This window comes from Podarcis raffonei, chromosome 7 (genome assembly GCF_027172205.1).
Source record: "Podarcis raffonei isolate rPodRaf1 chromosome 7, rPodRaf1.pri, whole genome shotgun sequence".
NCBI lineage: Eukaryota > Metazoa > Chordata > Lepidosauria > Squamata > Lacertidae > Podarcis > Podarcis raffonei.
The window spans coordinates 1,195,474-1,208,437 of NC_070608.1; the positions used below are offsets into that span (position 1 = coordinate 1,195,474).

General features: G+C 51.9%; 1 protein-coding gene across 1 annotated transcript in view; it reads left to right on the top strand.

Moving 5' to 3' along the window:
- Window positions 1-12,964, top strand: part of DGAT1 (diacylglycerol O-acyltransferase 1) — a 35,693-nt gene continuing 22,729 nt past the window's right edge. Inside the window, exon 1 of the mRNA XM_053395073.1 lies at window positions 1-224. Within this exon, the coding sequence (XP_053251048.1) occupies window positions 16-224 (209 nt within the window). The 5' untranslated portion in view covers window positions 1-15. The remainder of the gene's footprint in view (window positions 225-12,964) is intronic.

Consider the following 12,964-nt stretch of genomic DNA (forward strand, 5'->3'; position numbering starts at 1 on the left):
TTTGGCGGGCGGGTCATGGAGGCCGCTGGCGAGGGGGCGGGGCGCGGGGACGCGCCTGAGGAGAAGCAGCAGCAGCGGCGGCTGCGGCGGCCGGAGGAGCCGAGCGGCGGGATGGGCGAGCGGGGAGCGGCGGGGCGGCGAGCGGCGGGGGCGCCGGCAGGAGGGGGCGGCGAGCGGAGGGGCGCCGGAGACGCCGCCCAGCCCCCCGAGGGCGGAGACTTCAGGTAAACGCGGCGCCCCTCAGAACCGCCCCCGTGACAGGACGCCCCCTCCCCTCAAGAAGCCCCTCAGGGTCCTCGGTGGGGGGGCACGGGGGGGGGGGAGGAGGCTGGTCTCCGCCCCAGTGACCCCCCGACTCCCCATCCCTCCTGGGGGGCTCTGAAGGGCAGCAAGGACACCAGGGGCGCTGGGGGGGGTGTCCGCGGGGGTCGCTGCAGCCCCTCCTCTTCGGGGGGAGGCGGAAGAAAGCGGGGGTCTCGGCGGGGTCCCCCTCGCCCGGGACCCCCAGAGCGGCCCTTACCTGTGTTGGGCGGGGGGGGGAGGAGGAGGCTGCCCTTTGGACGGGGCGGGACCCCCGGGGGGGCAGTGGGGTTTTTAGCTGCCCCCCATCTCCTCATCCCTCTTGGGGGGCTCTGAAGGGCAGCAAGGACACCAGGGGCGCTGGGGGGTCCACGGGGGGCGCTGCTGCCCCTCCTCTTCGGGGGGAGGCGGAAGAAAGCGGGGGTCTCGACGGGGTCCCCCTCACCCGGGGCCCCCAGAGTGGCCCTTACCTGCGTTGGGTGAGGGGGGGAAAGGCGGATGCACTCACCTGTTGCCAGGTACACGGGGAGGTTTTTTGGGGTACCTCCTCCCTTTGCACTACCTTGCGGGAGAGGTACCCCGTTTTCCCGAAAGTAAGACATACCCCGAAAATAAGACCTACTTCCAGTTTTGTCTCTTGTTGTAATATAAGGTCTCCCCCGAATATAAGGCCTCCCCAATAATAAGGTCACCCTGGAATATAAGGCCCCCCCGAAGCTACTGTAAGGCGTTGTACCGTATACAGGTAATAAATTTCCTTTTTTGGGGGGTTCAACAATAAATGTGTACCATATTCTTCTTCATGGAAAAATAAGACATCCCCTGAAAATAAGACCTAGCGCATCTTTGGGAGCAAAAATTAATATAAGACACTCTTATTTTCGGGGAAACAGGGTAGGAAAAACTCACGGGGGGGGGGCCTTATGTGTTTCCCCTTTCATTCTACCCCATGGGTAGGCAAACTAAGACCCGGGGGCCAGATCCGGCCCAATTGCCTTCTCAGTCCGGCCCGCGGACAGTCCAGGAATCAGCGTGTTTTTGCATGAGTGGAATGTGCCCTTTTATTTAAAATGCATCTCTGGGTTAGTTGTGGGGCATAAGGAATTCACTCATTTTCTTCAAAATATAGACAGCCCCCCCCACAAGGTCTGAGGGACAGAGGACCGGCCCCCTGCTGAAAAAGTTGGCTCACCCTTGTTCTACTTCCTTCTCCCCCAAAATCTAGTTTGGGGTAGAAATGGGTTGCTGAGATGATGGCTCTGGGGCACCCATTTCACGCCCTGGGTAAGCTCTGAGCAGAGTTGGAAACCCCCCCCCCTCCTCCTTGTGCTCCCTGCCCCCAATAAAGTAGCCGGCCTCTTCTCAAGGGGCAAAGCAGGGCAATAAAGAGGAGCAGTGAGCAGGGTGTGGCTCCTGTCACCATCCCCGCTTGGGTTCGACTTCTGACCCCGTTCGTGGCTGCTTTTCTTCCCCTTCTGCCTTCCTCCCCCACCCCCATGGCCAGGCTGCCTATCCTGCGTGACTCACCCTAGGATTTCACATACACTTTGAGTGTCTCTGTATGTTCCCTGCAGCTGCAAACGTGCTCCCTGGGTGTGCAAACTGACTGTCACAAGGAGTTCTTGGCCATGGCCCCGGGGAAATCCCAAAGCCCTGTCGGAACTGGGGAGGGGGGGACAGAGAAGTGAGGCCCCACAGACTGGCTGGTCAAATGTGGCCCCCACCCGCCAATGCCTTCCTTTCCCAAATGTTGCCCATCTCCTAGACTTGCTCTATCAATAGCAAGGAGGAATGAGGGTGGCTGGGTTTGCCTCCTAAAATGGACATTTCTCCTTGGGCTATAGTCTTTTCTGGCCTTGTATATAGAGCCAGGCAGGGTCTCTGCAAAAGCCCCCCCCCCAACTCTCAGCAAAGCCCCCACGTTGACTTAGAAAGGCTCAGGTGTTGGGAGGGCTTGATGCAGGCAGATTCCTTCACATCGACCCTCCGCTTTGGGGCTCTTGCTGATGGTGCAGAATAATATTTGGGTTGAGTTAGGTGTTAAATTAAGGGACGCGGGTGGCGCTGTGGATTAAACCACAGAGCCTAGGTCTTGCAGATCAGAAGGTCGGTTAGGTATTAAATTAAGGGACGTGGGTGGAGCTGTGGATTAAACCACAGAGCCTAGGTCTTGCAGATCAGAAGGTCGGTTAGGTGTTAAATTAAGGGACGCGGGTGGAGCTGTGGATTAAACCACAGAGCCTAGGTCTTGCAGATCAGAAGGTCGGTTAGGTGTTAAATTAAGGGACGCGGGTGGAGCTGTGGATTAAACCACAGAGCCTAGGTCTTGCAGATCAGAAGGTCGGTTAGGTGTTAAATTAAGGGACGCGGGTGGCGCTGTGGATTAAACCACAGAGCCTAGGTCTTGCAGATCAGAAGGTCGGTTAGGTGTTAAATTAAGGGACGCGGGTGGCGCTGTGGATTAAACCACAGAGCCTAGGTCTTGCAGATCAGAAGGTCGGTTAGGTGTTAAATTAAGGGACGCGGGTGGCGCTGTGGATTAAACCACAGAGCCTAGGTCTTGCAGATCAGAAGGTCGGTTAGGTGTTAAATTAAGGGACGCGGGTGGAGCTGTGGATTAAACCACAGAGCCTAGGTCTTGCAGATCAGAAGGTCGGTTAGGTGTTAAATTAAGGGACGCGGGTGGAGCTGTGGATTAAACCACAGAGCCTAGGTCTTGCAGATCAGAAGGTCGGTTAGGTGTTAAATTAAGGGACGCGGGTGGAGCTGTGGATTAAACCACAGAGCCTAGGTCTTGCAGATCAGAAGGTCGGTTAGGTGTTAAATTAAGGGACGCGGGTGGCGCTGTGGATTAAACCACAGAGCCTAGGTCTTGCAGATCAGAAGGTCGGTTAGGTGTTAAATTAAGGGACGCGGGTGGCGCTGTGGATTAAACCACAGAGCCTAGGTCTTGCAGATCAGAAGGTCGGTTAGGTGTTAAATTAAGGGACGCGGGTGGCGCTGTGGATTAAACCACAGAGCCTAGGTCTTGCAGATCAGAAGGTCGGTGGTTCGAATCCCTGCGACGGGGTGAGCTCCCGTTGCTCGGTTCCTGCTCCTGCCCACCTAGCAGTTTGAAAGCACATCAATGTGCAAGTAGATAAATAGGTACCGCTTCGGCGGGAAGGTAAACGGCGTTTCTGTGCACTGCTCTGGTTCGCCAGAAGCAGGTTAGTCATGCTGGCCACATGACTCGGAAGCTGTACCCGGAAGAAGCTGGCTCCTTCAGCCAATAAAGCGAGATGAGCGCCGCAACCCCAGAGTCGGCCACAACTGGACCTAATGGTCAGGAGTCCCATTATCTTTACCTTTTAGGTGTTAAATTGGGATTGCAGGAGGAAGAACCCAGTAGATGCAGAGAGGCTGAGCAGTCCCTGGTGGCATAATTGCAGATAGCTATGACTTTGTCCCATTCCCCTGTGAAGATGGGCGAGGGAGCCAGGTGCCCTTGGGCCATGGGGGGCTTTTGGTGGGGCAAGTGCATCTCATTCTTGCCCCCCTCCCTTCTTCCAAGAGCACCAGAGGGTTCCCAAAGGTGACAGGGCTGGCCCTTCTCATCTTGCCTTGGGACCCGACTCCTAGCTTTGCTGACTGGGGCTGATGTGAGTCATGGTCTGAAACACTGGAGGGGGCATCAGACCAGGGTAACGTCAGCCCAGAACATCTATCTGGGTGAGGTTGTAGCCAGAGCAGCTGGGAAACCCCGAAGCAAAGTGTGCATCCATCAACAGAGGTGGATCAGAGATCTACCTGTTCTGCAGGTGGAGCAAAAACCCATTTAGCACCTAAATACTGTTGTCTTGGGCTACCTGCCCAGGTACTTCTGTTTTCTCTGGAATGTGTGTCATTACACAGCCAGTCCCTTGTGCTGATTCAGCACTTCTGCTCCTTCACTGGAACTGCATGAAAAGAGCAAGCGGTTTTAGGTAGCACCTGCATATTGATTGTCCTTCATCCCAAATCTCCAGGTTGCCTCTCAGCAGCTTCAGGTGCCTGTTGGTAAACTTGCGGAGGAGGGCTGCCTCTGAGGTGCTGCACCTGACTGGCCTGGGATGGCATACAAAGGACGCAGACTCTGTCTAGGCCTTCAATGCAAATTGCTCCAAAACCACAAGAGTGTTCGGGGTGTGTGTGTGTGCGTCCTGAAGATGTGGGATACAGCAGGACGTTTTGCTACTACAAAGCAGGTGTGGACCTTGTGGGTACCTGGATGGAGGTATTCCAAGGAGCCTTCTTTGCACTGCCTTTACTGCCGCAGAGGGAAATGATAACAACTAAACAGTGGCTCTAATTGTGGGTGGAGGAAGAGGGTAGTTAGACATTGCATGTTTTGAGGCATGTGATTTGTGCCAAAATGGAGCTGCTTCTGGACTGTTAAATGCCAAGAGGCATTCTAGAAAGGAGCCTCTCTGAGACCTGAGTTACTAGTCCCTAGTGATCCCGTGCATGTTAAATCTAGCTGACATTGCAGTGCCAGGGTGGGGACTAGGCTCCTTAGGCCAGGATGTGACCCAGGAGTGGGTCGCAGCCTACCTGTGGAAGACAATTTGTTGTTGTTTAGTCGTGTCCGACTCTTCATGACCCCCTGGACCAGAGCACGCCAGGCACTCCTGTTTTCCACTGCCTCCCGCAGTTCCCGCAGTGGAAGACAATTAGAACCATAGAATTGTAGTGTTGGAAGGGATCCCGAGAGCCATCTAGTCCAGCCCCCTTGCAATGCAGGAATCTCAACTAGGCCATACGCCACAGGAGGCTACCCAACTTGCGTAAAAACCTCCAAGGAAGGAGATTCCACCACCTTTTGTGAGAGTCTGTTCCCTGCCATACAGCATTGTTTCGGGTAAACTCACCTACTCCACAACTTTGGATCCTGCCTGTCTTTTGCGTCACCTCAACTGGTTGCTCTACCTGTCTAAGAATCTGGACAAAAGATACCTGGCAGCAGGTCTCACCAGCTTGTGCCTCGCCTGTTTTGCAAACAGAAGTGGCAGGCCCTCTCTGTCCTGTTTGCAAAGCCCTGTTTTATTGAAATGGTGACACCTTGGTATCCTTGCCTGGGGCTCAGTGCTGGGGTGGAGCAGATCCTTGGTCTGGATTAGGTGCCTCACTCCCCCGCTTGCCAAAAGCTGCCTTGGAAGGAGACGTGGAGGTGGCCATGCTGGGGACAACTGGCTCTCCAGCTCTGGCAGATAAGCAGCGGCTTATGGCACCAGGATTCCTAGGGAGCCCACAGCTGAGCAACAAATGAGTCTTCCTCGGTCCAGGATACCTGAAGGAGCGTCTCCACCCCCATCATTCTACCCAGATACTGAGGTCCAGCGCTGAGGGCCTTCTGGCAGTTCCCTGACTGCGAGAAGCCAAGTTACAGGGAAGCAGGCAGAGGGCCTTCTCGGTGGTGGCGCCTTCCCAGTGGAACGCCCTCCCACCAGATGTCAAAGAGAACAACAACTGCAAGACTTTTAGAAGACATCTGAAGGCAGCCCTGTTTAGGGAAGCTTTCAATGTTTGATACATTACTGTATGTTAATATTGTGTTGGAAGCCGCCCAGAGTGGCTGGGGAAGCCCTGGCAGATGGGCGGGGTAATTATTATATTATTATTATTCCTCTTCTATTCCCAGCCTGGGATTGTGGACTGTTTGTCCCTCTATCTCTGTAAGGCAGTGGTAGGCAACCTAAGGCCCGGGGGCCAGATGCTGCCCAATCGCCTTCTAAATCCGGCCCACGGACGGTCCGGGAATCAGTGTGTTTTTACATGAGTAGAATGTGTGCTTTTATTTAAAATGCATCTCTGGGTTATTTGTGGGGCATAGGAATTCGTTCATAATTTTTTCCCCAAAATGTAGTCCGGTCCACCACATGGTCCAAGGGACGGTGGACCGGCCCTCTGCTGAAAAATGTTGCTGACCCCTGCTGTAAGGCTTTCCCTTCCAAGGACTTGGGCAAAGGCCTTTTTGCACGGAGGGGTCTCTGCCTCCCCCTGCAGATGCTTAAGGCAACTCTTGGGCAAGAATGGCTTTTGTGCCTCCTTCCTGGGGAGGCCTGTGGTTGTAGTCTGGCCGGGAGACACTTGGCTCAGCGGCCTGATCAAAAGAGCGTCAAACGGTGTGGCTGCTGCAAAGCCGGAAGGAGCAAGGACTATTGTGGGGCAGAAAGAAGCTCTTCGATTGAGGTAGCAGCAGGAGGCTGGGCTCCTGCGTCTCTGCTCAAAGGGCACAAGGAATCTGAGCTGAGCTGCCGCTGAGCATGGCTGACCCAGAAACGCTCCGTTGTTGGCGGTGGTTTTTGTTTTTTTTGGGGGGAGCCCTTTGAAGTCAGCTCCCCTCCTTGCTGGGCTCTTGGGGTCTATGTTGCAGTTCCAGCATCACAGCTCCTAAAAGCGGAAGGTGGTATTTTGAGACATTTGGGTTTTTAATACAGTGGTACCTCGGGATGCAAACGGGATCTGTTCCGGAGCCCCGTTCGCATCCTGAACAGAACGTAAGACGCAACAGTGCGTCTGCGCGGGTCGCGTTTCGCCACTTCTGTGCGTTCGTGTGACGTCATTTTGACCATCTGCGCATGCGCAAGTGGTGAAACCCAGAAGTAACGTCTGGGTCGCAGTGGAGCGCAACCCGAAAATACTAAGCCTGAAGCGTATTTATCCTGAGATATGACTTTACTGGGACATGGGTGGCGCTGTGGTCTAAAGCAGTGTTTCCCAACCTTGGGCCTCCAGCTGTTTTTTGGACTACAATTCCCATCATCCCTTGCCACTGGTCTTGCTAGTCAAGGATGATGGGAGTTGTAGTTCAAAAACAGCTGGAGGCCCAAGGTTGGGAAACACTGGTCTAAAGCACAGAGCCTAGGCCTTGCCGATCAGAAGGTCGGTGGTTCAAATCCCCGCGACGGGGTGAGCTCCCGTTGCTCGGTCCCTGCTCCTGCCCACCTAGCAGTTCGAAAGAACGTCAAAGTGCAAGTAGATAAATAGGTACCGCTCCGGCGGGAAGGTAAACGGCGTTTCCATGCGCTGCTCTGGTTTGCCAGAAGCAGGTTAGTCATGCTGGCCACATGACCTGGAAGCTGCATGCTGGCTCCCTTGGCCAGCAAAGCAAGATGAGCGCCGCAACCCCAGAGTCAGGCACGACTGGACCTAAGGTCAGGGGTAAAGGTAAAGGTAAAAGGACCCCTGACCATTAGGTCCCGTCGTGGCCGACTCTGGGGTTGCGGTGCTCATCTCGCTTTATTCGATCTGCTAGGTTGGCAGGAGCTGGGACTGAGCAACGGGAGCTCACCCCGTCGTGGGGATTCGAACTGCCGACCTTCTGATCAGCAAGTCCTGGGCTCTGTGGTTTAACCCACAGCGCCACCCACGTCCTCAGGGCTACCTTTACCTTTTTATGACTGTACTATTTCTAGTGACTCATAAGCTTTTTTTGGGACCAGCAGCTCAGGGGCATGAATTTGAAAAATGACCAGATGAATAGAACACCAGGTTCCCCCCAATATTTCGGCCTTTGGAGAACTTCATCTAAGCTGCCCTGTGTGTGTGTCCGAGGCAGTCATTGAGACACTGACCTGCTTTCATGAGCGTATCACTTGTAGGCAACTTCCGTAATCTTGAAGGGGTATTTGGGACGAGCAGTGATCCATAAGGACATAAGGAAAGCCTGCTAGATCAAGCCAATGGGGGCCCATCTAGTCCAGCCTCCTGTTCTCACAGTGGCCAACCAGATGCCCTAGTTGGAAGCCTGCAAGGAGGATTCGAACGCAAGATCCTTCTTCTCTACTGTGGTTTCCAGAAACTGGCATTCAGAAGCAGTGCCATCATGGCCAGGAGCAACGAGGGATGTATTGCTAGAGCAGTCAAGTATCCTCTCCTACCTTCCTAGACATTCCCACAGGCATCCATAGCTCTCTCCTACTCCATGAATTTGTCCTATCTTTTAACGCCACCCCTGCCTCCTGCGTAAGGGAGTTCCAGAGTTTAACTGCATTGCATGAAGCGTTTCTCTGTCCAATTTCTCCAAAAGTCAGACACGTCTAAACAGAGGCCTCAGCAATATATCGATGTAATGCCCAATACCGGGCTGAAGTCCAAATCATGTTTTCGGTTTCATAATTTTTGACCTGGTGATATTTCACAAGAGTGTGTGTGTGTGTGTGCTTGCACGCTATGCAGAAATCACAATGTGGGGAAAACCATGAAGCAAGCCAATGCTTCTATGTTAGGCTTCCTCAACCTCGGCCCTCCAGATGTTTTGAGGCTGCAATTTCCATCATCCCTGACCACTGGTCCTGCTAGCTAGGGATCATGGGAGTTGTAGGCCAAAAACATCTGGAGGGCCAAAGTTTGGGGGTGCCTGTTCTATACATTCTTGCCGTCCCTGTTAACTCGGCTCATTTCTCCCCTGGCAGTGAATCCTAAGAGCAGGAGCCGGCAAATATCATGTTGCGGGGAAAACTGTGAAGCCAGCCCATGGCTCTGCGTAGCTCCATCCTTACTTTAGATATCTGTGCAGTATCTCACAGTGTTTAGCTGATGATGTTGAAAACCAGACATTGCCCAGCCCTACTGCATGCCATGAATAATTTTATAAATTTCTTTCATGTCACCTCTTATCTTTGTGACGCTATCTAAACCACCTCTTGGGAGGGAAGGAAAAGTGCAAACTTGCGTAGGAGAATGTGGTTTTCTTCTGCTAGGTCAATTCCCTTTCTTGGTGGAATGTAGCTATGGGTGGCTGGCCCATAGCCAAGAGATCGAGATAAAAGGCTTATCCAAACAGATTAAGGGCTGTGAAGGATGCTCCAGCAACACTGCCTTGCTTGGGGCTTAATTCCTGGGATTAAGAAACACCCTGGGGTCAAGTAGGGGAAATGGCTCAGATTTGAGGAGGGGATGGAAGATTGTTGGGTTGGAGAATGCGGAAGAAGAATCCCTCTTGCCTGCCGCATGCACCTAATACAGTGGTGTCCAAACTTTTTTCAGAGGGGGCCAGATTTGATGAAGTGAAGAGCCGTGAGGGCCACAACCAAAGGGCCAACCAAAATCATAGAATCATAGAATCATAGAGTTGGAAGAGACCACAAGGGCCATCGAGTCCAACCCCCTGCCAAGCAGGAAACACCATCAGAGCACTCCTGACATATGGTTGTCAAGCCTCTGCTTAAAGACCTCCAAAGGAGGAGACTCCACCACACTCCTTGGCAGCAAATTCAACTGTCGAACAGCTCTTACTGTCAGGAAGTTCTTCCTAATGTTTAGGTGGAATCTTCTTTCTTGTAGTTTGGATCCATTGCTCCGTGTCCGCTTCTCTGGAGCAGCAGAAAACAACCTTTCTCCCTCCTGTATGTGACATCCTTTTATATATTTGAACATGGCTATCATATCACCCCTTAACCTCCTCTTCTCCAGGCTAAACATGCCCAGCTCCCTTAGCCGTTCCTCATAAGGCATCGTTTCCAGGCCTTTGACCATTTTGGTTGCCCTCCTCTGGACACGTTCCAGTTTGTCAGTGTCCTTCCTGAACTGTGGTGCCCAGAACTGGACACAGTACTCCAGGTGAGGTCTGACCAGAGCAGAATACAGTGGCACTATTACTTCCCTTGATCTAGATGCTATACTCCTATTGATGCAGCCCAGAATTGTATTGGCTTTCTTAGCTGCCGCGTCACACTGTTGGCTCATGTCAAGTTTGTGGTCAACCAAGACTCCTAGATCCTTTTCACATGTAGTGCTCTCAAGCCAGGTGTCACCCATCTTGTATTTGTGCCTCTCATTTTTTTGCCCAAGTGCAATACTTTACATTTCTCCCTGTTAAAATTCATCTTGTTTGTTTTGGCCCAGTTCTCTAATCTGTCAAGGTCGATTGATTGAGCTTCTTTTACCCCGGGAATTAAACTGTAACAGGGGCTGGATAAAACGAACCAGCGTGCCAGATTAGGCCCCCATAATGGACTTTGGACATGCCTGACTCAATATGTTTTCTTTTGGGATGGAATCTGAACCAACTACATTCGTACCTCATGTTACGTCCGCTTCATGTTACGATCTTTCAGGTTACGTCCCGTGGCGACCTGGAAGTACCAGAAAGGGTTACTTCCAGGTTTCGCCGCTCGCGCATGCGCAGAAGTGGTGAATCGCAACTCACACTTGCGCAGATGCGCCACTGCGGGTTGCACTCTTTTCATATTGCGAACGGGCCTCCGGAATGGATCCCGTTTGCAACCAGAGGTACTGCTGTAATAAATCACCTTTACCAGCAGGCAACCTACTCTTTCTTTACTAAAGATCCATTTACTCCCATGACCATCAACGCCCCACAGCAGTTAAGGAGATGCTTCCTTTCTATGGCATGCAACTCCCGCCCCCTCCCTGTTCCACAATGCCCAAGACGAGGAGAACAAACTTGCTATGTCCCTTCTAAGGTGCAAAGCACCAGATTAGAAACACAACAGCTGGGATTTGCTGGGCTGAGGCTGGCCTAGAACGCTGTGCCACTTGGCCTTGAATGCTGTCCAACTTGGCTGCCTTGAGACCTCCAGCCCTGTGCTCTGCCTTGGCTGCCAGACTTGGAGATGCAGCCTGAGTCTTCCGTGAAGGTGGTGGTTGTTGTTGTTTAGTCATTTAGTTGTGTCCGACTCTTCGTGACCCCATGGACCAGAGCACGCCAGGCCCTCCTGTCTTCCACTGCCTCCCGCAGTTTGGTCAAACTCATGCTGGTAGCTTTGAGAACACTGTCCCACCATCTCGTCCTCTGTTGTCCCCTTCTCCTTGTGCCCTCCATCTTTCCCAACATCATGGTCTTTTCCAGGGAGTCTTCTCTTCTCCTGAGGTGGCCAAAGTATTGGAGCCTCAGCTTCAGGATCTGTCCTTCCAGTGAGCACTCAGGGCTGATTTCCTTCATAATGGAGAGGTTGGATCTTCTTGCAGTCCATGGAGCTCTCAAGAGTCTCCTCCAGCACCAGAATTCAAAAGCATCCATTCTTTGGCGATCAGCCTTCTTTATGGTCCAGCTCTCACTTCCATACATCACTACTGGGAAAACCATAGCTTGAACTATACGGACCTTTGTCAGCAAGGTGATGTCTGCTTTTTAAGATGCTGTCTAGGTTTGCCATCGCCTTTCTCCCAAGGAGCAGGCGTCTTTTAATTTTGTGGCTGCTGTCACCATCTGCAGTGATCATGGAGCCCAAGAAAGTAACATCTCTCACTGCCTCCATTTCTTCCCCTTCTGATTGCCAGGAGGTGATGGGCCCAGTGGCCATGATCTTCGTTTTTTTTGATGTTGAGCTTCAGACCATATTTTGCGCTCTCCTCTTTCACCTTCATTAAAAGGTTCTTTAATTCCTCCTCACTTTCTGCCATCAAGGTTGTGCCATCTGCATATCTGAGGTTGTTGATATTTCTTCCGGTGATCTTAATTCCGGCTTGGGATTCATCTAGCCCAGCCTTTCGCATGATGAATTCTGCATAGAAGTTAAATAAGCAGGGAGACAATATACAGCCTTGTCATACTCCTTTCCCAATTTTGAAGCAATCAGTTGTTCCCTATCCAGTTCTAACTGTAGCTTCTTGTCCCACATAGAGATTTCTCAGGAGACAGATGAGGTGATCAGGCACTCCCATTTCTTTAAGAACTTGCCATAGTTTGTGAAGGTGGCTAGAAGAAAGATTTCTCAAGAATGGAGGAGGCGTCTTTGCCGTCACCCTCCTGAGTGGGTCAAACACAAGAGTCTTTGGCAGAGGCAAAATGCCTTGGAAAGAGATGATATAAAGAGGGTGCCATGTGCCTGGGTGTATCTGCATTGCATTAATGGTTTTCTACTAATTAAATTTAAATAAATACTTCTTAAATTAATACTGTGTGTCTGAGAGGAGCCCGGGAATGGCAATTTGATGTGCTGGACACCTGCCCCCTTAACTTCAATTCCTGGCAAGAGGGTGTGCCTGAGGTGGCATAAGTGCTCCCTGTGGGAGGGACGGTTACAGAATCCAAGCCTTGTTGACCAACGTCTGGTGTGAAGTCTCCACAGTGGTGTGGCTGATACTTGGCATCTTCCCATTTTGTCCTGCTGAAATTTGGATCATGTGTGGTGCTTTATCGGGGTTTGCTTTTAATTTATCTATGCCTTTACAGTAAACTGGTACATCCATCCCACAATATTCTTCTTTATCCTTCTACGTTATTCAACTTCTCCACATCCCCCTCCAGGGCATTCTGGGTAATAATAATAATAATAATAATAATAATAATAATAATAATATATTATTTATACCCCACTCGTCTGGCTGGGTTTCCCCAGTCACTGAGCGGCTTCCAACAAAATATTAAAAATACAATGAAACATCACACATTAAAATCTTCCCTAAACAGGGCTGCCTTCAGATGTCTTCTAAAAGTCAGATAGTTCTTTATCTCCTTGACATCTGGTGGGAGGGCGTTCAACAGGGTGGGTGCCACCACCGAGAAGGCCCTCTGCCTGGTTCCGTGTATTTTTGCTTCTCGCAGTGAGGGAACTTCCAGAAGGCCCCCTTCAGTGTCCAGGCTGAACAATCGGAGTGGAGATGCTCCTTCAGGTATCCTGGGCTGAGGCCATTTAGGGATTTAAAGCTCAGCACCAAGACTTGGAACGAGCAATGC